This window comes from Nyctibius grandis, chromosome 12 (genome assembly GCF_013368605.1).
Source record: "Nyctibius grandis isolate bNycGra1 chromosome 12, bNycGra1.pri, whole genome shotgun sequence".
In the NCBI taxonomy this organism is placed as follows: domain Eukaryota; kingdom Metazoa; phylum Chordata; class Aves; order Nyctibiiformes; family Nyctibiidae; genus Nyctibius; species Nyctibius grandis.
In genome coordinates this window covers 4,762,993-4,788,791 of record NC_090669.1, presented here as the reverse complement: position 1 = coordinate 4,788,791, position 25,799 = coordinate 4,762,993, and the positions used below count along the sequence as shown (strand labels likewise).

The 25,799-nt window shown below is 39.8% G+C and overlaps 1 protein-coding gene across 1 annotated transcript in view; it reads left to right on the top strand.

Annotated features, from left to right (window-relative positions):
- The window catches only part of MMP2 (matrix metallopeptidase 2), a 34,873-nt gene extending 31,147 nt beyond the window's left edge, over positions 1 to 3,726 (top strand). The window contains exons 12-13 of the mRNA XM_068411077.1: positions 1,344 to 1,453; positions 2,714 to 3,726. Of these exons, the coding sequence (XP_068267178.1) occupies positions 1,344 to 1,453; positions 2,714 to 2,817 (214 nt within the window). The 3' untranslated portion in view covers positions 2,818 to 3,726. The remainder of the gene's footprint in view (positions 1 to 1,343; positions 1,454 to 2,713) is intronic.
- The last annotated feature ends 22,073 nt before the right edge of the window (positions 3,727 to 25,799 follow it).

Below are 25,799 nucleotides of genomic sequence, written 5' to 3'. Positions count from 1 at the left end.
GATTGTTAAGCAAAACAAAGTTTTGTGAGGGAGAAGAAGAGGAGGTGGCTCCGTTTCCACAGCTGAAGTTTTAAAGTTACCCAGCAAGGTACCAGATTTTCTTTAAATATCCAAGGAAAAAAATAGTAAGTAATTTAATCATTTCAATTGCTTTGATCAACCTACTGCTCATTTGTACTGGTGTAACCGGATATAATCCAAGTAGTTCCATACAGCAATGAGGGAAGGGTAACCCGAGGTACATACAGATACAGATAAATAGAAATCAAGAACATAAATGCTTCCCTCCCTCCAGTACTAGTCAAAGACAACCTCCCTGAGGTCCTGCTGCTGAAGATGTGCTGCTAGGGTGCCTGAGGCCTCACACACATTGGAAGCCTGGGTCAAACTATATCCCATGTCACTGCTCCTCAGGACATCTCCACTCCTCCTGCTCAGCACTGACTCCCATCTATGAATCCAAAAAATGGGGAAACCGGGCCACAGCCTTGCTCCTTCTATCTTCACTCTCAAGGACCTGGCACCCCTGGGACTTTTATTCCCTATATATGGAAAAGGAGATCCTGGATTACTTGTTCATGGGAGTGTAAAACTGGCTTTGCACAAATCTATCTTTGCATTTTACAGTGGAAAGCACACAAAGTGAAACAACTGATCATCTACAGATGTGGATACAGACAGATACAGTCCTGAAGGACACTGCAGACTAGATCTGATTTCCATGGAGTTAGGTGGATTTACACCAGCTGAGTTTCTCCTCTTTAAAGCATAGATTGTGAAAGCCATTGTGGTTTTGGGTTTTTCCCCCCACCAAAGAAAAGCATATATTTTTAACTTGGCATTTATCTGTTGATCATCACAGAGAGAGACTGCGTGAAAATAATAGGGTTTTTAAATGAAATGTTCGGGAAAGTAATTAGTAATTTAATAGCAATCCATCAATTACATGGACTACAAGCATATTTCAAATAAGATTTTAAAAAGATAGCCATTTCACTTTAAAATCTGCTATCTTCAGATGTTGGCTGCTGCCTGAAAAAAGTTACCTTTCCTAGAATTATGTTTGGAATTCTAAAGCTACATTTCTGAAACGGGTTTTGCTTAGAAAGTGTGTTTTCAATTCAGCAAGAATTGCATTTCCAAAAGGAAAGATGTAAAATTTCACAGGATTTGAAAGGAGTCGAGAATAATTACAACAAAATAGAAACAATGCTACAATCTCAGTTGTTATATTTCCATTTGATTTTTTTATATAGTCACATTTGCTGAGGACTCCCTGAAAAATCATGTTAAATTTCAACATTACATACAGATTTGTCATGCAGGGATATGATTTTCTGCAGGTACAATGAAGAAAAGAAGAAAATGGAGCTTGCATCCCCTAAATTCATTGCTGACTCTTGGAATGGAGTTCCAGATAACCTCGATGCTGTCCTGGGTCTTGGTGACAGTGGTAAGCTGTAATTCTGATCTAAGTCACTAACAAGCTCTCCTATTTGTCTGCTGTGAAACTTACCGGAGACTTGAATTTCTCTTTATTTTCCCATCAAATATCAGTTGATAAATACCCTACTAATCACAGTTTAAACTCTTAAAAATGAAACATTTAGGGAATACAACCTCTCCTGAATATTTTTATCCAAGCAAATAATAATAATAGTTATGCTACTTTCCCTTTTCACGAAGGTAATTTAATTTCAATCTGCTGCTACTCTTTATCATTTACTTCCTTGACACTGAACACTTCGCAAGGCTTAACAAGGCAAGAAACAGCTTTTATTAGCATCTTCCCCCTCTTCTTCCTTGTTTGTTTTTTTTTTTTTTTAAAAAAAAGCTATATACTGTCCTGTTTAAGTGTCTTGAAGCATCTTCTTGCTTTCCATTGCCACATCGTACAGGTCTAGAAATTTGCTACACAAATGTCAGACAGGACATGGAGAAAAGTAATCTCTGATGCAGTCACTTTTATGTCAAGGTGTCCCTGAGGCTCAGATCTGGGTTCACATTGGTTTTCTATTTTGGGCATGGGGAAAATTAGCTCTGTGGAGAGTTCTTTTTGCAGTGTAGCCTGGGACAGAGACTAAAGCGACTCCTGCCACCCTGTCCCTGATGCACAGGATGTCCTAACACCACAAGGCACGACTGGGCCAGTCCCTATGGCTTGGAAATTTCCCAACTTCTCGGCAGCTCCACAGGTTCCTCAGTACCAGCAGGCAGTCACAGCACCATTGCAGCATCATCCTGCTCTAGCACAGCCAGAACTCGAGTGTGATAACCTCCTCGATCACAGGCACAAACGGGTTGTATTTTGCCTTTTTTTTTAAGCCTCCTATCAACTGCAGCTGAGAGCCTGGCCCATGGTTTTGAGTGGCCTCATATTTTGCACAGATATGTGTAAACATCTAGAAGCACTGCTGATATCATGAGTCTCGACTCGATTACATTTTCAACTTCTATTTTGCCAGCAAACATTTCTTCCCAGAAAATTCTGGCTCACAAAATGGTAACCTGACTTGAGGTTCCATTTAACAAGAACTCTCTTCTCCAGCATGGGAATTTTTATGTATTTTTAAAATAAATCCTTTTATTGAGTATAAATATTTTGGGAAATAAATCTTCCAGTTCATTAAGCTTCATGAAATCAGACAAAAAAGCTTTGATCAAGAATTATGTGCTCCATAATCTGAGTATGCTTTTTTATTTACCTTCACAGGATACACCTACTTTTTCAAAGATCAGTACTATCTACAAATGGAAGACAAGAGTTTGAAGATTGTTAAAATTGGCAAGATAAATTCTGACTGGTTGGGTTGCTGAACTGTATGAGATATTAATAACCAAATATTTACTTTCTCCTTATATGCCTTATCTGTAATTAGAAATAGATCTGAATGCTAATTACTGGACCAGTCTGGTACTGGCACCAAAACATTAAGTACCAGTACTGTACACATCAGATAATTTAAGAGTGTTTGCCTCCTCAGTATACAAAAGATGTTTACGTATATATTCTGGTACAATTTTTCAGTTTTCACGCTAGTCATAGTAATGCTAGTAACAGAACATCCATCGTTCTTTATTCCCCTGGTGCTTAAACAAAGCGTTGAAACCATTGGAGACTGGGTCACGCCCCTGTGTTACACACATCCCAAATAGGCTCAAATGAGATGTACCAGCAGTGCACTTTGATTTTTATTTTTTTTAAATACAACTCTGCTATAAATAGATGGTTTGTCTTGATGTTTTTCACCCTTTTGCGAGTTTGATCATTACTTCCACTTATTTACATAATAATACAGAAAGACTGTCAAAGGCACAGGTTGCCTCAGGATTTGATTTGTGTTGATGCATGATGGAATCATGGCAAGAAACTGTGTTAAAGTATTGTTTTAAAGTACTTTTTATTTTAATACCTTAGTTAAATTTAGCAATTTGCTTCATGCACTTTGTTACTACTATATAACTTGTTTATATGGACGGAATGACTCAGATTTTTGAAGTCAATGCGTTATATATAAAAGTCAAGTATTATTGTTTAACTTGTTTTATTTTTCTGTTCTTTATAATATTGGGGGTTTGTTCAGTTAGGTTTTTTGCTTATGCATTGGGCAACAGAAAATGTTCTTTTCACAATCTGATGGAATGTTTCTCAAAAAAATAAAACAGAAAAGAATGTCCCACACACGAAGTGCCAACGATACAAATAAAATCAAATTATACTGTCAACACTTCTCATGGTCAGGCTTCCTTGTATCAGTTGAAATTAGAAATTCAGTGGCATGTTACAGTGAAATACCTGTCAAAGGAAAGACAATATTACCCCAGTATATAATTGCATACCAGATTTATTTAGAAACATAGGTTACTTTCTCTGTTAGTTCTACGACATAACTGCAGCAATTTACATTAAAAAGGTGATACGGTCCCACGCCTCCGCGAAGCCCACTGCCTTCTCGGAACAGTTTACATGCCTGTCTATTATCCACGCTCTTCCTCCTTACCAGCAGGCTACCTCACCACAACTCAGACAGGAAGAGGCAGCATAGACACAGCAGTATACGTATCCTATAGGGAATGCAAGCCTGAGAAACACAGATGTAAAACCTTACTCCTGCCCATGAGATCAGACACCATTTGGCCAAGGATCTCAACCAGCTTCATGAACCTGAAATGCTTTGTGAAACTCTATGGACTGCATCATGCAAGTGATCAACCCTGATCCTTCTCAACACTTCTCTCACATTGAGTCCATGATTCATAGAACTGGCTAGTAACCAACTAATACCTGAATCAATGAGCAATTGGTTTCTTCTCATGTCCTCTACAACTTCATGTTTCCACTCAGTGCTTTCCTGTTCTAAGCAGAGGGGTTTTATTATGGTATTCTGAAAAGATACCGCTTCTAGAGTGGCTGCATTTGCCAAACCATCTTTCCATTACACACTATCCAGATATAACTCCCACTTTGGGAAGCTTTTGATTACTAAGCTTTTGATTACTACAGACAATCACCTGGATGAACCAGTACTATTTTCAACCATCTTTTCTTTTGGCATAGGTATCTCCTTCTGAGCATCCTCATTGGGTCAGAAATCATTAATCACCTTCCCAACTAGTCCTGCACCAGAGTCAACAAAATAAGGCACAAAACAAAGTAGTTGTAATTGCAAAATGTTATTGTGCCCATTTTTACAGACACCTGGCAACCTCAGGATTGCAGGATCTATTGAGCCATTGCAGGGTGTATGGTCTGTCCTGACCATAAAGATCTTCCTATACTAATGTTGAAAATATTCTGCAGCTTTAATGACTGCCAGGAGTTCTCTGAGTCTTGCAACAATTTCTCCCTAGAGAATTTAAGCTTTTACTGTTTTAAGCATCCTCAGCAACCATCCCCTCAAATTTTTTATGTTCTTGTGTCAATACTGCCCCAAACTGCATGCTCTAGCATCTGTATTTAATATTAAGAAGGGTTTTGAAACATAGATATACTAGAGGAACATTTGCAATGGGCCTTTTCAGCTCTGAACTTGCTAAATCACATTTCTACTGATGACTGAAACAGTTTCCTTTTCATCTTCAACTTACCTATATGTTTTGCAACACTGGCAAATCTACCAGTTTACCTTCTGTAATAATAACACTATAATCCTGCAAAACTCTGCACATCTGGTGGGTCTAAGGAGTTCTGCTCAGCTTCATGTTTTGTTCTTGCCTGTGTAAATCCATTCTCCAGTGACTACATTACTGGCAGAAAACAGAAATAAATTTTCTATCCTTAAACCAGCTCACACTTCTTTGGGTTCAGTTTCACACTGGCAACCTTAAGCTTATCATAGGTCAATTGTAAACACATCTGTTTCTGTTCCTAACTGTAACATTTGCCAGGTTACCACCTACATATATCAAACGAGCTGGAGGAGTGTACTGACCCTTCTCATTAACCTTTCACATTTGACCTGTGAAATGCCAAAAGTCACAAAATGTATCCTGAAAAGGTCTTTTGGTCTAATTCCACTTGCTGGCAGCTACTTTTAAAACCTTACTGTTGGAACCCAGAAACAATGTGCTCCACCTCCAGGGTATCACCTAGTCATTATAACAGAGAAGAAATGTAAAAGTTGCTTTAATACATTTTCTGCAGTTAGGGATACTTCCCTTTTACCTATGGCCAAAACTCAAGAAATTATATATTTCCTCAATGATTTTGTACCTTTTCTTTCCTCTTTGGAAAGAGTTAACCATGAGATGAAAAGAACTTGCCTGAGCAGCATTGCAGCTCTGCCTGTACCTGGCCATGTCACACACTGATCTGTCCCACTGACTTTCTTCCCTGTTCAACTTCGGACCTGCCCCAACACAATGAACTTTTCTGGTGATCCCTGGACTCAGCTGAGCCAGATGATTACCCTCCCCAGGCCTCCTGTTTTCACCTTTCTTGGCACTGTGAGACACCGCCCTTGTCAGCGAGGCCGCTGCCCTTGCCTTCCCTGCCCTCAACACGTTTCTCCTAAAATGTTTTCAGAACTGAATCAAGATTTTTACCTACCTTCTTTACAGAGGAAGAAACAAAGGCCAAAAGCATAAGTGTTTATCTCAAAGCCACATAAAACCCAGCACAAAACTCTATCAAACCCTTACCTAACTCGTTCTAGAGTTCTATTAAATTGAAGTCAGGTTCACTTAGGACTTTTTGGTCTCAGGGTAGAGTTGCACACATGCTGCACAGGGGCTTGCTGCAACATGGACAGAGCTCAGACACTCTTGCTCCTTGAGCTGAAGGAAATTTTCTATCAGTTATGAGCAAGACAGGCTGTACGCACCCAGCAGGGCAGTTCCAATCCAATGGAGTAAAGGGCAGTGGTTTAGTAACCGCTCTGTCACAATACATAAAATGCAGCCAAGGCTATAATGAAATGACACAGTTTAAATACTTAATAGACGTAGCAGCCTGAACTGTGAATCATGCTTAACAGTTTGTGTCTCACTAACACTCTGTATTTGTTAAAAATACATTTTCTTCCTGATATTTTGTCATGATTTTACAAAGCAGCAGTTACCCATAAATTTAAGCAATTGACTGTAACTGTGCTGTTCTTTAAATCAGGAGCAAGTAGGTCCTTTGGGCCCGTTTTGGACAAATTATTTCTATTTATGAACCCAGACATGCACGTTTTTTGCAGCAAAGACTAGGGGAATGAACATTCCTCTACTTTTGGAAGAGATGAAGCCGACAAATGAGCAGGCATTGCGCTCTGTGGGATCGCTGCAAATGCAAAGATTTATACCTGCAAGGGGAAACAGTCTGTTCCAGACTGGTTATGTAAAACACTCGGAAGTACTAAGTATTTCAACGTAGTGCACTGCAGTAAGGATAAAAACATAAAACTGGAACAAACCCCCCCAAAACAACAACAAAACCAACAACTCAGACTCTGTCAGAGAAATAGCACAGTCAGGCAGAACTGGAGGGGTCTCAAAAGCTGCCAGCAAAGTTTCTGCACACCGAGCCTGTCAGAGTCACATGCTACTACTTGAAATAAATCTCCTTCTGGCATTGCCTTTTAAAACAGAAGTGAGAGCAAAACGGCATCTTAGGGTAAATTGCCCAGTTCTGAGATGTACACTTGCACACGAACAGCCATGATTTCACACACAACTGGCCAGGTACGTAGCTTCCCCGCACCCCGACTGCAACAGCAAGTCTTTACCTGCAGAAATAAATGGGCTCAAATTTTCCAGGTGTATGATGTTCAGTATAATCAAGACAATTCAACAACATTCATTCATTCCCATCATTACATTAAAAATGTTTCTTTGTAAGATCTCCAATTAGTCTTTTCTTAATTGAGACAAATATCAAGAAACCCTGTTACTATCTCAGAACTCTTTAATCTAATGGAGAAAGATATGACATGAATCCTTGCCTAGAAAAATAACAGAATCTGAAAAAATGCACACTTTATTAGTGATAAAAACAATAAATCTGTGTACCAGGCTACCAAAAGAAGTGAGAGACAGGTTTTTTTGTGGTTTTGTTTGGGGGTTTTTTATGTCTTCAGATCAAGATTCCCTGCCTTTTTGAAGAATATCTTTCACTCGGACATATTATTTCTGGTGTTAATAAAGCATATTTGGGAAAAAAATCCTGGCCTGGTCCAAGTGGGGATTGGATTAAGGGAACCAATGGCCTCTTTAGCCTTGGACTGCCTTAGGCTATTAAATCAATATATATAATTTCAAGAAGCATATACAATAGCTTTTTAAAATTATGTATTAAATATATGCCTGCACATGTACATGCATATACACACACAAAGAAATAGCTCATGGCTATATTACAATGTCTTATTTAATATTAAGGATTTAATATGAATGTTAGAATAGAATATTTCCATTCAAAGGGACCTACAACAATCATCTAGTCCAACTGCCTGAATGCTAATCAACCTTCACCCGCTTAGGACATCACACCAGTTTTTCCCTTCTCCATAAACTATGTCGCATTCTGAGCAAAGGATAATACAGTAAGATAAAAGTACAAGTATTCAGCCTGCACAGGTGTTCTTCCTTGGTAGCACTAGTGGAGATAATAGTCAAGAATTTCACAATAATCAGTAGTTTATTGGTTTTACTGCTCAAATGACAATTAATTTCTCCACAGCTGCAGTAGCTGAATGAGTGGCCATTCAACAGGTCATAGCAGCTTCTGCCAACACTACCGGGTTGGTCAGCCTGACCAGCCAGCGCTTGCAGGGCTGTATCCACACTGCCTGCTGATATCACCTCCGGATCATTCTTTCACCTCTTTTTGCAAATCCCCAAACTCCTAGTACACTTCTAAAGCTCAGCTTCAGCCAGCTTCACCACGTGCATGCTCAGACTCTACCAGACAACCAACAAGCCACTCTGAAAAACGGAGATAAGAATAAAAGACCTCACGTCCCTACAGGTCTGCATTTCCCTTGCTAACCCTGCTGCAGACTCCACACAACAAACCAGAGGGTGACAAAACAGAAAACTGTTGTGCTTTCAGCTGTCTGTTGCTGCCCAGTGCTTTCCTCTAGGACTTCTCAGAACTACTCCTGAGTGACTAACTCGCTTTGCTGTTAAGAATTTGCCAGCATTGCCAAAATAAACTTAAAATTGTAAGAGCATAATTGTTTGAATTTACATTAGCCTGGAGCTTGGCAGTCTGTCCCTGGAGTTATTTGGAGGTGGTCTCCCCTTCCTACAAGGCAGGAATTCACAACATTAAGCTATCCAAGTGGGCTTGTTTTTCAGGTCTCTAACCACTGCTTTAACCTTGGACAGCTTTATTCTGTCTTCCCTATGCCCATTACAACAGCCATAATACTGCTGCCAAAAAGCCTGACACTAGAAAGCAGTTTCACATTCTGCAGTTGGATGCCAGGCAATGACGGAGACCCAGCACCTCCACTGCACAAAGCTGCTAATCACCACTAGCCAAGGAATTAGGCAATTCAGCCACAGGTCTCCCATCCAGCGTCACATCACACAGTTAGTTAAGCCGTGGAGACATTATTTCTTCTGTGGTTCTACTTATAATAGACAATTCTGGCCACCGTCTCTCTCCATTGCTCTCCTTTTCAAGTCCCTTAATTTGACTTACGCAGAATCCCACCGCAGTAGAGTTCGCCGCTACAGGAGGGCAGCTGACTATCGTATTCGGCAAACCAAGTTGAAGCAATTTACCGAGAGGCAAGTCTTGCATGCAAAAGGAAGACAATTAGTCTGCTTGCTCTCTGTGGTCAATGCACTAACTGTTGAACCTAGTCCTCTAAAGAGAGAGAGTGATTTCTCACTATTTGAAGACTTGGCAAGGCTCATTAAATTCTTGCATTTTCATGCTTTCCTTTTCCATTAAGAAACGTGTACTTTTCAAGGCCACTGACAATTCTCTTGTTCAGGAGCTCAAAAGTATGAAGTAGGAGGACTTTTTCCATTGTTTCCCGTGTGGTCAAAGAGACTTCTGTTTATGTCCTTTTAAAATCCTCGTTTGTAGGACTTTGTAGGACTCTTTTCTTTGTGACTAACACCTTTAATCCATTCTTACATTTAGACACCTTCCTATGTAGTTCTGCATAGCACTGTCTCAGTCTTCTGGCACTGGCTATGTGTGTACAATTATGACTTGGTTCTATGCTCAAATAGGTAAATTTCAGTTCCTCTCACTTTCATGAAGCATTTTTGAATCTCTGAACATCCTGAAGCTAAAAGGGAATGTTTCCAACCCAAAAGGTAGGGCACCTGCCTAAGGAATCTTCAGCTTTCAGGTTTTGCTTTGGCTTTTGCTGTAAGCAAGTCCTTTAAGGAAATGCATAATATATCAAAGCAGCTGTGGCCTTTACAGATTTTGTTTTGGTTTCACTGCACTTTTATCACCTCTTTACTCTTTTGTTCTTTCAGCTTTGTTTCTTACATAAACAAGTAGACACTGGGACCAAAGAAAGAAATTGGCAGGGAGGAGTTAGATATTACCTGTAAATCATCAGTTCAAACCCACTCTAGGAAACAAGACCAAGCCACCTTCAGATATTTTTGTCTACATACACTCTTTATTTTTGCATGCAAATTCTGTACTATGGACAGAAAAATTGGGAAATATCAGACTGCAGAAGTTGCAAGCAGATTCTGTGCTTGATTTGGTGTATTTTTTTAGCGAAACTATGAGCTTAAATAGAGTTTTTCATTTAAATCTCAGCACCACCTTGGCTGTTAATACATCTGCTACACAGTCTCTTCTCTTCTACTTTTGATTTTGCATTCAGAATAAGTGAGTTTCATCTACATGTATTCGAGCCAGAGAGGCCACATAAGAATTTTAATGCTAACTATTTTATTACATATTTATCCTAATGAATGTGTGTGGATATTTATGTACATTTATAGTTGCATAAAATACTGTATACCTGCATTAAGCAGAAGTTCACAGTTGACAGTGGATATTTGGTATGCAATGCATGGCAAACTGAAAGCACCTCTGGGTCAGAGGTCCTAACGTCTAAAATAAACAAGACCAGAAGCATGGCAGAAACTGGAGGAATGAGGTAGAATAAGGTAAGATATTTACTCTGTCTAGATATCACAGAAAATCTGTTACAGGACAGGAAATCGATAGTACATCAGGATTTAGGTCATATTTTCTAAAATATTTAGAAGTCAAAAAATTGCAGATGACCCTAAACTACACCAAGGTAACCACCTCCCGCTTAACCCCATAATGCATTTTTAAGAAGGCCCAGCAGGTGTTTAGCCACATCGTTTGGCCATGTTCTTTTTGGCAAGTTTTATACATAGTCACACACACCAAGGTTGCATTAATCTGAAAACTTCAAAACAAAGTTACTTCACGTCCTTTTAAAAACTATTTTCTCTTCAGGGTAAACTGATGCTTATTGCAATAGGGTCACGCTCTCAGCAAGTACCCTTCATTTTGCCTACTATAAACACAGCCCACCTCGCCTTGTGGCAAACATGCTTTTCTGAAAGATAACCAAGCATTTAATTAAAAAAAAAAATAGCAAATTTAAACCCTAAACATTTTTTAAATCCTTATATGAATTGGAAAACAAATAAAGTTGTTAAAGAAGTGACAACTCCAGAGCTTCACATTTCCTATTCAGGATCTGAATCTGTATTTCTTCTTCACGCAGGAATCTCCACCGACTTTTATGGCCAGGAATGTAGTAAAGAGCCGATTCACCATTCCCGATGTTTTGGATCAAGGTGCGCACGCTTCCAAACAAATATGACAACATTAGGCACAAGCAGTTTTTAGCAGGGAAATGAAGAAGAAAATCTCAAATTTAAAGCAGTATGAACATTTCATCATAAGCCCCTAATCTGGTATTTCTCCAGTCACGGACGTAACTGTGCACTCGTACACCAACCCAATTTGAAAGACACTCACAGATGGCATTCTGGCCAGGTTACCTTCAGTGCAATAAATACAATTGATTTTTCCACTGTGTTAGCAATTCTTGACATTAAATTATTGAAAGCCACACTCACCAATACACCCAGAAAGCTATTAAATATGGATTGTTTATAATACTGTGAGATCTTTGGTCTCCTGTGAAATAAACACTGCAGTAGATTTTAGCCTGTTGAAAGCTTTCAGCATGCTAGAGCTAATAATCAAACCGTGCAAAAGCACTTCATCAGTTTTCACAAGATATTATGATAGGAAACACAACTAGACAGGCAGGGTAAAACTGTGCAGGCAAACTCTTGTCCAGACAAAGTGGGAAGCTTGCCTGGCCAATCTGACATCCCTTTGTGGCCTTGTCTATACCATTATTTTTCCAGCTGCTAGCTCCTTACTTGACACCCTTCACTAAAGGCTGCAAGTAAGACAAGTTCTGGGCACAAGTTTTTGCAATTGTGCAGTACTAACCTCCCACAACATAAAAGAAACATTTTCCCTCACTGCAGCCATTTTTTCCACCAAGACAGGTCCCTGCATTTGGGAACGTATATCAGAAGTCCAGTTTTCTGGACAAAAAAACAAAACAAAACAAAAAACAACAAAAACGACAACAACAAAAAACAGGGGAAAAAAAAAACCACACTACAACACTGTCTGCAAAGGTGGCCCAGAAAACTGTCCAAGGAAGTCTCCATAGGCTGATGATGCCAACAGGCTGAGCACTGTTGGTTCCCCAGGCTGCACGTGGGCAAGGATCCCATCTAGGTAGCTTTGCTGCTTTCGGAAAGAAGAAAGAAACCCACCGTTTTTGAGAAAAGGATTCCATACACTTGTTCCTGACCCTCCCTATGAGAACAATGGCTCTGTGCCACCATCCTTCCAAGCCACACAGATGGCTGAAGCAGACTCGTAGTTACAGGACACCCAGTACCTGAGACTGCCTTGGTCCAGTCATGGCTTCCCACCAGTGCTATGTTGACTAGAGGGAACCACACAACGGGCAACCCCAAGAAAGAAAAGCTGTGTAACTAATTGTGCTGCTGGCCCGCCATCAGAAAAGCACCTTGAAGACCAGCTGAGCATGACTGCTGACCAGTACTGTGCAATTAACTTTCCCAATGGGGAGCATTTCTCCTGTGACCTTCTTGGAAAACTTAGAAATATGAACGGCCCAGCGTCCTTTGCACAAATGTGACAAAATACACTGCAGACACAGTGCTACAGACAGTGCTAAATAAAAACTATTTGCACTCACTAAATGAGTTCGGTGAACTTATTTGCACTAATTGACAGAATGTGTGACTCCAGCATTTAAGTCTGGATTCAACTGTGGGAAAATCCTATGACTAGGTTCAGGAACGTGAAAAGTTCCTGAAAACACAAGAAAGAATACTCCTAAAATTGAAAGGTGTGTGGATTCTGAAATCTTACAGGGCCTCCACGCGTGAAAAAGGAAAATATTTCTTTTTAAATAATTCTAGTCCTTGAAAAGTTCTGCTCCATAAATTCTAGCCATGCAAAACTGAATGTGGTCTCTGAAAATTAAAACTAACATCATAATAAATATTGCTAAAATATATTATGTTTCTAGGGCACACTGGCAGTTTTTAGTGTTCCTGAGAAAACTGTGTCTATTCAAAGGTTGTTACACACGGGCAGTGAATTCTTGAATTCATGGGGAATTTTTCTTTTATGACGTTGAAGTGGCCTAGAGTCAAGGGAACATGCTTCCTCACCTTTTTAAACTTTACAGGTAAACACCAAGCCTAATTCACCTTCCTCATCTCTTTGGAATATTTCATTCCTCCTCATTAGTATTTTACTTACTGCTGGCAGAGGAACCTGAAGGGCTTAAGAACACACATGTTACAACACCCATTTGGGTGCTCATTTTTGAAATTAACTTCAGCATTTTTCATATGTTGAACTGGCCCTAGTTTCTCTACTCAAAAAATTAAAGATAATGATTCACACTTTGTCTGTAAGCGTACCATGAATCTTAACTAAATACTTTGCTATATAAGTGCAAAGATCTCTCAAAGCCATAAAAGAATCCAGACTGCCAGCTCCATATCCCTTCCTCAGCACAATACAGCCCCATAGGAGAACCACCTTCCCACATTTCCTAATCAAAATTTTATGAGAAAAGAGGCCCTCTTGGGTTTCACACTCATTGTGGGAATACATTCTAGTTTTTCAAAAGTGAAAAATCACCCAAAATGGACCAATGGGAAATGCACTGTTGTTTTCAGGTATATCTGGAATGCCATGATTAGCAAACTATTCAGAATTTCTATCCCATTTTCTCATTGAAAAGACATGAGTAAAATTAACTGCAGCAGGTAAAGAAGTAGGCTCCTAGAAACAAAGACACTGTTTTAATACCCATTATCTTCACAGAAGATGTAGCTCACTTGCTTGCCAATGCTAAAATTCTTAAGAATCAAGTTTAAATAACAGAGTATGACCTGAATAACTGTGGTATGAGCTGAGCTGCTGTAGACACCACATGGCACTCTGTGAAAATGCCAAAGGAGCCTCTGCAGAAATCACAGTGGAAATAATATAACTAAAGTTCATGAGACTTACACGGTCCTACTTTCTCCAAAGCTTGGAAATAGGCTGCATCCTCACTAGACCCCTACGTACAATCCCAAGGTAGGCAGCTTATTCAGAAGGGCACTTCTGAAATGTGGATGTAAACTAGAAGTGTTCCTGGAGTTCAAAGAGAGAAAAGCCTCTGCAGTGCCAAGAAGTGGCTTTACAATAACTGATGGATTTAGAGCAAACTGAGGGAGAGTTATTGCAGTTGACACAGCATTGCTTCTAGTTTGATTTTATTTCCAGAGTCAGCAAACAGGCTGTCATGTGTATGAAAAGAAAGAAAGAGCGATTCTGAAATACTTCGCTTTAGGTCAGGGTTTCAGGTAAACTAGACCATCGAGTCCAGTAACCGGACGAACAATGCCACTTGCAGGCTAAAATGAATCACTGCACCAGCCACCCTGTGGAGCTCGTCCAGTGAGAACTAATGAAAAGCGCCTTCATCAAGCCCAAACCCACTCCCCCCCCACAGCAAAATCATGGCCCCAGAACAAAACTGTGTACCAAAGGCAGCACAGAAAATAGCTGTATCCTTCAGTCCTCGATGCAGAGCAAGAGACTGCCAAGCAGGAGGCTTGCAGGATTTTTGTTCTCTTTGTGTCAATTATTTTGGGGTAATACCAAGCTATTCAGAGAGATTAAAGGGTATTTAAACATCAAAAGGAAGCATATTTTGTTGGGAATAAGCGTGAAAATGCATTTACAAAGGCATTTCTTTAAAGAGAGGAAGAACTGTTGTACTATCTTCCACCACTCTCACATATACTCTGCTATGTATACTCTGCTATATATACTCTGTACTTCCTTAGGGGAAGCCTTTTCCTTGAGTTTGCCTGTCCCTCCCTCCTCCCCATGTCCCTCAGGCTCTGCATTTTAGTGACCATCCCTTCAAGCCAAAGGAGGAAAGTCATCCAAAGCCGCACAGCCTTCAGCCAGGAGAGGGTGGGGAGCGACTGAGACCGGTTCAAGGCATTTCCTCATTGTAGGAGGTAAGTCCCCCACAGCAACTCCTGCCAGTCTGAAGAGCAAAGATCTTTATATCAGCACAGTGTGCTGCCAGTAAACCTCTGCTCTGGCCCACATCTCATCAGTATCTCAGCCATGCACTATTTCTATTCCAACCCATTCTCTTTATTTCCAGACATGCACATTGTTAAATTCTTTCTTCTTTAAACTGGTACCACCTGAATGTAATTTTAACTGGTTATCTTACTGCAATTCTCTAGTATAATTCAACAAATGAAACTGCTTATTTAACTCTAGGATTCCCTTTGCAAAGACATTTTTTTAGAGATTTTGGCATGTGACTAGCATGCCAACTTCTCAGCCTGGAGCATGGGAAATTAGGCAGGCCTTGCCTCTACAAATAAAAGGTATGGCACAACTATGGCATCTCAGTGAAAACAGTCTGAAATATCTTTGTGTGCTTGAGAATAGAGTAGATGCAGTGAGAAATCCTGCTAATGAGGAGCGATCATTGCTGCACACTCACACCCCTAACACACGTCTCTGGAGAATGACAGAGGAGTAGGGCAGGGCAATCCAGTCTGGGAGTAAATGCAAGTACAGAGCTACCGGCAAATAACTTCACAGGATTAACTGAACGGTATAGAGGCCATAAGTGAGGATGACCATAGAAAAAGAGCAAGGGAAGTGGCAGAGTAAATGGACATCTGAGATAAGCAGCTACATGGTTCATCTCCACAGAGATTATAGCTCTGTTTCACCCTTGGGAAACCAGCACTGGTCTCATCTTCCCCATGTCATCCCACCCTGTACATCACTCAGCACTCACTGTCAGGTCCTGAGGAGCAGCAACATACACCCACACTTTGAGTCCAAAAATTATTCTCGACCAAACAGCTTTCACAGCTGCTACTGCACTGAAGCACATACCAAAGCTTCAAGCATCATGGAAATATTAGCAAAGTATTGACAGTATAAAATAAATATTTAAGCAGCTCAAAACTCTGAGATGAACTACCCTGTCATTAGAGGGGCGAAGCAAAGGTCTTCCTTCTGCTATTATTTGCAGGTGGGGAGTGTGTGTGTGTCACCAGAAGAGAAATAATCATGGACAAGGTAACAGATAAATTATTACTATAGACAGAACTAGTGAATTCCATTCCAGCACTTGAGCATGTTTCACACAACTATGGAGAGTTATCAGGATATAAAATCAATGCAAAACATAGACCATGCTCCTGGCAGGTTCTTTACTGCAGCAGATGTTTGTCAATGAACAGAAATTTAACTGTGCCTCGACGGCATTTCATTATCTGGAGCTGAAGAATACCACTAAATACTTCACATTTATATAGATTAATCTGTTCTCCCTTACTGTCTAATATCCATCACAATCTAATCTACATTGGCAAGACCTCTCCATCTCCCTGATGGGATGGGTGCATACTATTAGCATGAACAGGTTCTATCTGTATCACAATACTGGTTGGCTATTTGCAAACACACTTTTAGTTTATCGAAATATAAGATTCTCTTGTTTATCAGGGAAAAAAGACATTGACCTAGAACTAAACACAACAGCATTGCGTTACAGATAAAGGCAGGATGTTCTTTTCTTCCTTCTCAGTCTTTCTGCTGACTTTGGGGAAGGAAGGGTTAAAGTGAAGGCCCCCTCCTCCCCCTCCAAGTGCTTTAGAACAGTAGATACCCATTTCAACATAAATGTGGTACATAAAATTCTGATTGTGCATATGCTCAGTATTGCTTTTGTAGCTTTTACTCTTGAAGGAACATTGTGATCATTGAGCCTGATCTCCTTAAACGTCCCCTCAAATTTCAGCCACTGATTACTACATCTATCACAGTCGCTTTTAGATAGGCAACAACCCTTGATTTAAAGGCTATAAACAACAGAGAATTTACCACATCCAATGACTGTCTTTTTAAGTAGTTCTGTTTCCTCAATGCCATGAATGACAGCTTATTTTTCATCCAACATGAAGGATATGAGGAAACCACAGGACATGACTGGGTTCCAAATCATGCTGTTTACGAACGATGTGCAAACATACAAACCCTGGTAGCCAAGTGTCTATCCAAAGCCCTGTACCAGACCCCCAGAGCCCAAGAATTACGCTGTTTATACATATGCACAAGAATTTCATATCCAATATAGAATAGGCTTTCAACGAATTTGTCCATAACGCTCTTTACCCCTCAGGATTATCGACTGCAGATGTGTTTCTTGAAATGTGCTTCACGTTAGTTCAGTGATGGCAACTTTGTTTTATAATATTCACTAACTCAGGCTAACCCTGGTGCCCTAAGCAGAAGCTAGAACTACTTGGTCTTCCTAGAATCAAATCATTCGACAAGGTTAGCTTCACATTCTCACAAGTTAAATTAGAATAAATAAATAACAGAACTATTAATATTTAACTTTTTTAAAAGTGTTTCCACCATATTACTGTGTCCATCTTTTCAGGCAAGGACATGTATGAGGTCTGGACTGGTCAACCTCCAGTGAGACTCAGAGTCAAGGAAATGATTCCTCGTTAGAGGAAGAAGTAAAAAGAAGCTCTTGCTTTCATCAACTTGCAGTATTACATGGAATCAACAGGTAGTGGAATAAATAACTTTAAAACAGACGGACTGTCAATTACTCCATATTAATCCCTGTTCATTTTATCAGTTACATCATTTGCCCACAGCAAAACCTACTTGTAACCTTTCCAAGGCCTCTGATGCAAAGCAATACAATGAATGAGAAATAATACAGCTTACGTACAAATCGATTTACACTTTTTTTTTTTGTTATAACTATTTGGGAAGTCAGCAGCATTTTCTTTCCAAAGTCTCTACACCAGATTTACTCTAGAAAACAACAACAAGCAGCTGTTTTCATTAAGTGCATTATAGCCAAGCAGCAGAGACAGACAAGTAATTTCCTCAAGAGTTGAGCACAAATACAAATACAGTCCACTGGCATGGATTTTGTCAGTCTAAATATTTTCAATCAAAGCAGCTCTGTATGTAATTAAAAATAAAATTAGAATAAATCTAAATACTTTAACATCAGGTAACATCCATTCTAAAAAAAATAAATACAAAATTTTATAAATCACATGTTCTCAAAAGTCAACAGGAAACCACAAAGAAAAACTCACTGGAATTCAGACAATCGGATTGTGTTTCCCAGCATACATATTTTTTGTAATTAAAACCTATTAGTTTTGCATCTCTGTACGAAGGAGTAGCTTAAGAGCTTTATGTAATAACAACAACACTTTCTACATCAAGGCACATTATAAACATGAACTAATTAGTTCGTGGGGCACATCTGGGAACTGGGGAGTTTGCTGTGGAGCTGAGGAGTCTGAGGCGCTACAGGAGGAAGCACCAGATCCAGAACGCCACCTTCTCTGAAGAACTGCAGAGCAACCACAGGCATCTGCTAATCCCTCCCCCTCGCAGACTGGTATGGCAAGCAACAGGCAGGGCAGGGCAGAAGAAAGCATGACTGTACTCCTCATAATTATGGAGCTTCTTAATTTTGGTGCAATTATGGGCAGCTAGTGGTAGACTACTAGTGCTAGCCCAAGAGCCAGCAGCTTTCCAATCCAGCAGCACTAAAGAATCTAGCTGGTGTCATGACTCTGCCTTTGCAGAATGCATAAGAACAACAGAATACAGTCTCCCTTTCAGAAAGACAAGGTCAGAGTACACAGCATTCAGAGTTATTAATAGAAATTGTACAGTTATTTATTGGACTTCGCTCCAGAAAACATGATAGGAACTTCTGCACCTGCAGCAGTATGTTCTAGCTTATTACAGAAGACAGTCCCTAATGGCTAAGGCAATCAAGCCAGCATACAACAGTGTGGCCCAAAAGAGCAATTAGCTTTTTCTTTATTTCAGTAAGCTTCAACCCTAGCTGTACCAAGGATCTGCTCAGTGGCATTTGAGTAGACCACAGTGTCACAGGACATTGGTAATTCTACACATGGCTTTTTCTCTTTCATGAAGCACAAGCTGGAATGCTGTTGCACAACTGTGCATGCTAAAATCCCTGGCCTTTTATCTCAAAGTTCCTTAAACATGTTTATTCTCTCCTCAGGCGCATTTAAACTCAGCCACAAACTTTGTGCTCAACGACGCTTTGACATTGCCTCTCCATTTTAAACTATCCAAGCATATTCAGAGGTCTTGACATACAATTCAACTTACACATGCAAAGACAGAATGTTTACTTTGAGATAGAGAACAAGATGATGAAATCTCAAAAAATAACTTTAATGTTTCCATTCTTCCTTCATTTAACTGCTTTCTTCTATGACATTCTCTCCAGGGGAGATGTGCCTTAGGTCTGTGTAAAAGCAAGCAACATTGCTCTCATGGATAAGCACTGTGATTGCTAGTTTCAGCCATAGTGAAACAGAACTCCTAAACCAGATTGAGAACTGATACAACCTCACTGAATAACCCACCAGCAGACTTAAGAACACTGCAAACTCTAGCCTTTTTCTAGTTCGTGCAAAACTAAGCAATCACCACAGCACTCAATATAATAAAGGTAGCAATATTATTATTATACTACTCCCTTACAATCTTCCTCTTTGGAAAGGGGGAGAAAATGAGAGCTCTGCATGACAATACAGTTGTCTCACCTGAGAAACTACACAAAAGCTCTCAGATGCCATGTGGAAGAGAGTGGTACAAAAGCACAGGCAGAATATAAAACTGAAGTGGAGGCTCTGCCTTTTATTCTGAAAATATTTTTCAAGTGATATTTCTGCAAAGGACAGAGTGACAAACTGGGCCTGTTACACTCTATCCTTTTTACTTGTCTTCCTGCTTGGAAGGAAGAAATGAAACACGTTGAAATGACCACCAAGGGAAACCAGTTACATTTGCAAACATTTGTAAATACAATTACAGATACATTTTCAAACTTTCAAGGCTCTAAGCCCGATTTCTTAGGAAACTAAAAGTGGTGACTGGGAGAGTTAGTAGAGGAACTATCTTCCTTCTGAGGAAGATTTGAGACAAGGACAATGCTGGCCTTGCATTTAGGAAAAGAAGTCCTTTGACACCAGAGACAGCTAGCACTGAAACACAACTGGCAGCAAAGCATTAACACCTCCAGCATCCAACTTTAATGCATTAATGGTTACACTAACCCTTGCCAACCTCTGAGCAGCGTTCTAAGTGATACTTCAGGGTAAAGTAAGTGGATAAAAATGCTATCAAGGAAGAGGTGAATAGAAAACATTCTTACGGAAAAACTTAAATGCTTTCTACTAAGGAGTGATAAGCACTCAGAAATAAATCTTGTGCCATACCGTATCTGCTAAGAGAGAAGCTATAAAATCTGGAGCAAGACAAAAAAAAAAGGAAGAGGCAAAAGGAGCTTATTAGTGTCCTTTTGAAGGTTTTGGCTTCCTCACACCTCTCGTATTTTTGAAACTTGAATGTACATAAAAACATCGTGAAAAACAGTTTCTCTAAGGTTTTCTTGCTCTATGACCACAAATGGCAATCCAACAAGCACACAGAGAGGTTTCAGAGATTTTATTCCACATCTCATGGCCTAGACTGTGTTTTAGCCTGCTTGTAGGATTTACCACTGTGGTGAAAATACATTTCTTAAAGAAAAGGCAAACACTGCTATTTACATAGAAAACACATTTCCCTGCCTACTGAAACACAAGCTCTTAAGAAAATTGTTTATTGAAATGTAAGTATAATAAAGCAGTGGTTCAGTAGATTTCAGGTATTCATAGCAGCACATTTTCCTTCAGAGGTTCTTTGTTTTGCTTTATCATTCTTGACATTTCATATAGCACGTTATGAGCTTTTGTGGAGGAACAGCACTTTTACCAGTGCAGCAAATTGCAGGGGTGGAGGAGGCTGATGCTAAGCATTATTAAAAGATCTTCCTTTCCAAAACAAGAAATGAATGCAAAGACATAAAATCACCTGGAAGCACAAATCCTTTAGAAAAACATCAGAAATAAAGAGGGATATTCTGATTTTTAATAAGGAAGTGACCTGTGCACCTGTCTGTTAGCTCTACTTGCTATACAGGTCTTCAACGGTCAAATGAAACACTGCACCATGATTTAACAAGACAGTACATATAGTTTAGAAAACTTTCCAGATTTCTGTCATTTATATATTGAAAGACTCCAGCTGACATGTCTAGAAGCGCAGTTTTCCAAGACCAATTCCAAGGAGTTCTAAGCCCCCATATCAAAATCAAAATCAGATTTTATTTAAAATACAGACACTAACATTCACTTTTGTAGCAACACTGAGATTAACATTACTTTTAAGTCCTGATAATGGCAGCTTCTGGAAATGATTTGTTGCTCTGCCTCTCCAGCCTATTTGGTGACTGCTTTGATATATAAATTGTTAGCAGATCCATACACTCTGAAATTCTTCAGAGCAAAAGCCATGCTTATTTGACTTCAGAACTGTCAGAGGCATCTCCCAAATATCAATACATTTTAAACTAGATTTATGTTGGGGTAAATCTCCACAAATCTCCACAAGGTCTTTTTTTGGTGTGGTTTGGTTTTTGGGTTGGTTTTGGTTTTGGTTTTTTTTGTGGAGTTTTTTTCTATCTTTCCTTCTTTCTCTTGGTTTCTTCCCATCTACTGTTACTTTTCGATTGCCACAACAGGGTACACTGTATTTATTTGTAACTTCTTTCATAGATCATATGATTCATTTTAATGGCACACATCTTTTCAAATTACCTTCCTTTGTTCAATTAACATACTTTATCTTATGTTCACTTTCTGCCAAAATCCCTAGGCTATTCAACATTCTTCACTTTGCATGTTTTGTTTGTAGACAGCAATGAAGCTAGCAGTTTCCTTAAAATTTCAAGTTAATAAATCCCCGAGTAATTGATTGACATAAAGTGTCTATACTGAACCATTGGACTGCTGGGGTGAGGATTGGCACTGCATAATTTAGCCTTGCAAAAATCCTAGATCCTTAGTTTTGGAAACTCTTGTGTTTACCTAATGCTTCCTGATAAAGTGGCCTGATCCTCTTCCTGCTGAAACCACTGACGGAATTGCCACTGACCTCAATAAGAACAAGGTTCCAACACCACTAACCCAAGGCTTTGTTATTGCCAATTGTTTCGGTACAAATCACAGGCATTAAGAAATGTGTCTCCACCTCAAAATTAAATCCTTTGGGTGTGCAGCAGTAGATAAAACCACTTTGCACTGAGATAGCACTTTCTGTTTCAATGCATTTTACAATTGATTATGCCTTTCAATGCCTACAGTAAGATAACTGCATCATACTACAGACTGGAAAACCAGCACAGAGTTGCTGTCATTTGCCCAGTGAAGCACGGGTGAAATTCCAACACCCAGCCCCTGTGGGTCCATGTCCCTCTGCTGCTGGGAAGAAGTAAGCTCACAAGTCTCTGTAACTAATCACCATTTCTCTTCATGAGAACTGAGCTACAGCTCCATAATGCTTTGTTAACATCCACATCTGTGATCTGATTCCATAGAAGAAAAAGACTACTGTTCAAGGCCCAATCCCAGTCCATAGAATCTGCCTCATATATCAGTGTCCAAAAGCTTCTCCAAGTCAGCTGGGTAGAGCTTAGACAGTGTTTCTAATCCTAAAGCACATTTCCAGATTCAAACCTTCTTTGAAATAAGGCACTCCAATGCTTGGGCAAAGCACCTGTAATGAGCATCTGAAATTTCACCGTTACATGCATGCTCTTCCTCAGAGCTTCCCCTGCCTTTTGGCTTGCCACCAACTTTGGCTACAGCAGCAGAAAAAGCAGAATGTTTATTCTTATTGCCCAACTAGCAGCAGGTCCCTGAAAACCACCAAGTTATACCAAGTCTTTTCTCTAGTGTTCACTCCTTTTTTGCAAGACTATCATTGTTCCCACCCTTCCTGTCCTTCTCCTCTAAAAAAACAAATTTTCTTTTAACCTGTATTCCAGTGCTCACAATACAACTCTGTTACACGCTTCATAGCAAAATTCTAGGCTGATCTCTGTCATATCAACCGTAACTGTTAGTACCTGTGTAGAAGAGATGCTACCATGGTCTTCATGGGTCCTGACTGCCAAACAGCACGAATCCCTGGTCTTGCTTTAAATTACCCAGCTTCCCCCCCATCAGCCACACACCTGCAGCATTTGAAAAGACGGTGTGGTTCAGGGCAGATTACATTAGCATTAATTGAGCTCACCTGAATTTTGCTGCTCTCCTTACAATCTTGCAGCTACACCTGTCTTAATGGTATGAGGATGGTTTCAGTGTTAGCACTTAAAAAGGCACCCAGAAACTTGTTTGAGCAAAGCAGTTATCTGTTAACAGTACAGAACGGACAATCTTTGGTCATGTCCAGACTTACATCAACACAGAAGGTAAAATGGACTTCACGGTTTGATACAACCCACTCTGTCTCCTGGGCTTCCCACTGGTTTGTTTTCAGTCAGTAATACCACCGAATCTTCAGCTTTCTACTGCTAAAGCAAGTTATTGATGAATTTCTCATCCTACCTACTGTAAGAAGCCCATAAACTTCAACAAAATTATCTAAAGCTAGAGGACATCTTCCTACAGTTGCTAGATAAAAAAGGTTTACTGCATGCCTTCCTTTCCCCCCTTAATTACAGTTATCAGTGTCTTACTTTCCTCAGATACCTAAGCTGAGGCACAGTTAGTTGGAAATGCCTCACTTGCTCTTGCCTTTTCTTTCTCAACTGCTCTTTATTTCTTGCAAACATATAAAAAGAATTGGCCTGTCTGTATACTAGCTCTCCTACTATTGTGGTATACAAAAATATAACTCGAGTATCTTTCTGACATATGGATGGAGTTCTGGAGGCACATAGTTGTGGTAAGAAGGGTTTGTTTTCCTTAGCTGGATACACGTGAGTTATACATTACAGTGAGGCATATCGTATTTACAACTGAATTTGCCCTATTAAGACTTTCATACCCCCAGATGCATAGCAGAACCGGGGCTGCATCTGCCAAATAAGTTATGAGACATTAATGAAGCACGCACAACTCTGCTGCTGTCCAGAGGAAAGCTGATGGTAAACCAACAGACACAGTCACAAGGTTTTGTTACATAATTTTGGTCTCAACTAAAATAGGCAAAATGCCTGACTGTACTGAGACAATCTCTGTGAAGGAGCTTGCATTTAAAGTGGAGCTCCCAGCCTAGGAACTACTGACTGTGGCAAGACACCCATTAAAACCCTTTGGCTTTGGAGTTGAGAGAAAACAGTGAAGAAGCCATAGACCTTGTCTGGTGACTGGGAAAGGAACGGGGCAGACTCTAACTTCACTTAAACAGAGTACGCAAGCAGCAGTTTTTCTCCCCAAAACTCCAATCTGCATCTCTTCCAAGCTCCGCTTGTTGCCCAGTCACGCTCCTGTTCGTATTACAGTTGCCAGGAGCACATGCAAACTGGTGCTGCTCTCAAGGACAACTCTGCCCTTGTGCTGGTGCAGCCCCTGCAGCAACCAGCGGTGAGGAGGGGGTGGAGGTGACTGTGACGGTTGTTACAGGCAAGATAATATCAAAAGACGCTAGGGGTAGCCCTGCTTTCTAACAGCTCCCTCCTACCACAGGCCTGAGGTAATCGGAGAGCGGGCAAGGGGCCAGGCAAGAGTGAATCTCTGCAGCCAAAGACTGCTGAAGTTGTTGGAAGACAATATAAAGGTGTTTCTGTCTCAGCCATCTGAGACAGCCCCAGAGCTCGAGTCATGGACTTGTCTTATTATTTAAGGTGTATACTGGAAGTCACATCATTTGAGGCTCTTAAACTCAGTTGGATGCTGTACTAACACGCTGAGCAAACGCCTCAGTGTGTTGCTAGGGACTTTGGGCATTTATTTATTTTTCATATTAAGACACAGAGTGAAAACATTTTTCAGAGGCCATACTATACTGTAAATTATTAAGAATTTGTTGTAATACCGACAGCTTAAAAATTGCATGGGCTGGGTCGCGGAACTTGAGAGCTGGAAGGAATCTGGCTCCTTCAAACACAGGAGCTGAAATGAACTCAGGTAACATCAACAGAGACATAAAATAATTCAGTATACTGAACCAGTTCTTCTTTTTTCTTTCCCTTGTTCCTTATTCCATGTAAAACTCCTGAAATTATTCTTACTATACAATGTCAAACAGAAACTACTTAAGAGAGATAATGGATGTGAAAGTGAATAAATCTAAATATTTAAAAATATAATAGTGTACTGATCAATTATAAAACTGTCTACACAAATAGTGAAATCACTGTGCTAATAGCAGCTTCCCATACTGGTATTATCGCCACAAAAAGGCTTAAAGTTGGGGTCCTTGTATTTAGATGAAATAACATTGCATTTAAAGGGGAGGTGCAAGAGAAGAGATACTTTAACTGAAGCAAAGGATTAAAGTTAAGAAATGGAAAATTCTGATTACCAAAGACACAGTTTCACTATGAGGAAGAAATAAACATACACAGCAACCTTTAGGCTATGGGAAATTCTCCCAAAGAGTATGCTGAAAATCATATCATTTGAGGCGCTTGACATTCATCTGAATTTAATACTTACAAGTGTACCATGAAGAAAACACTTGCATTTGTAGTGGGGGGAATATCATAAATAACTTTTCCACATCTAGTTTCTACTGACAATAGGATCTACAGTGGCATGAAATGAACAGAGCCTAGCCTAAACTTTCCATAAAACAAAAGAAAAAGTCACAATATTTTATA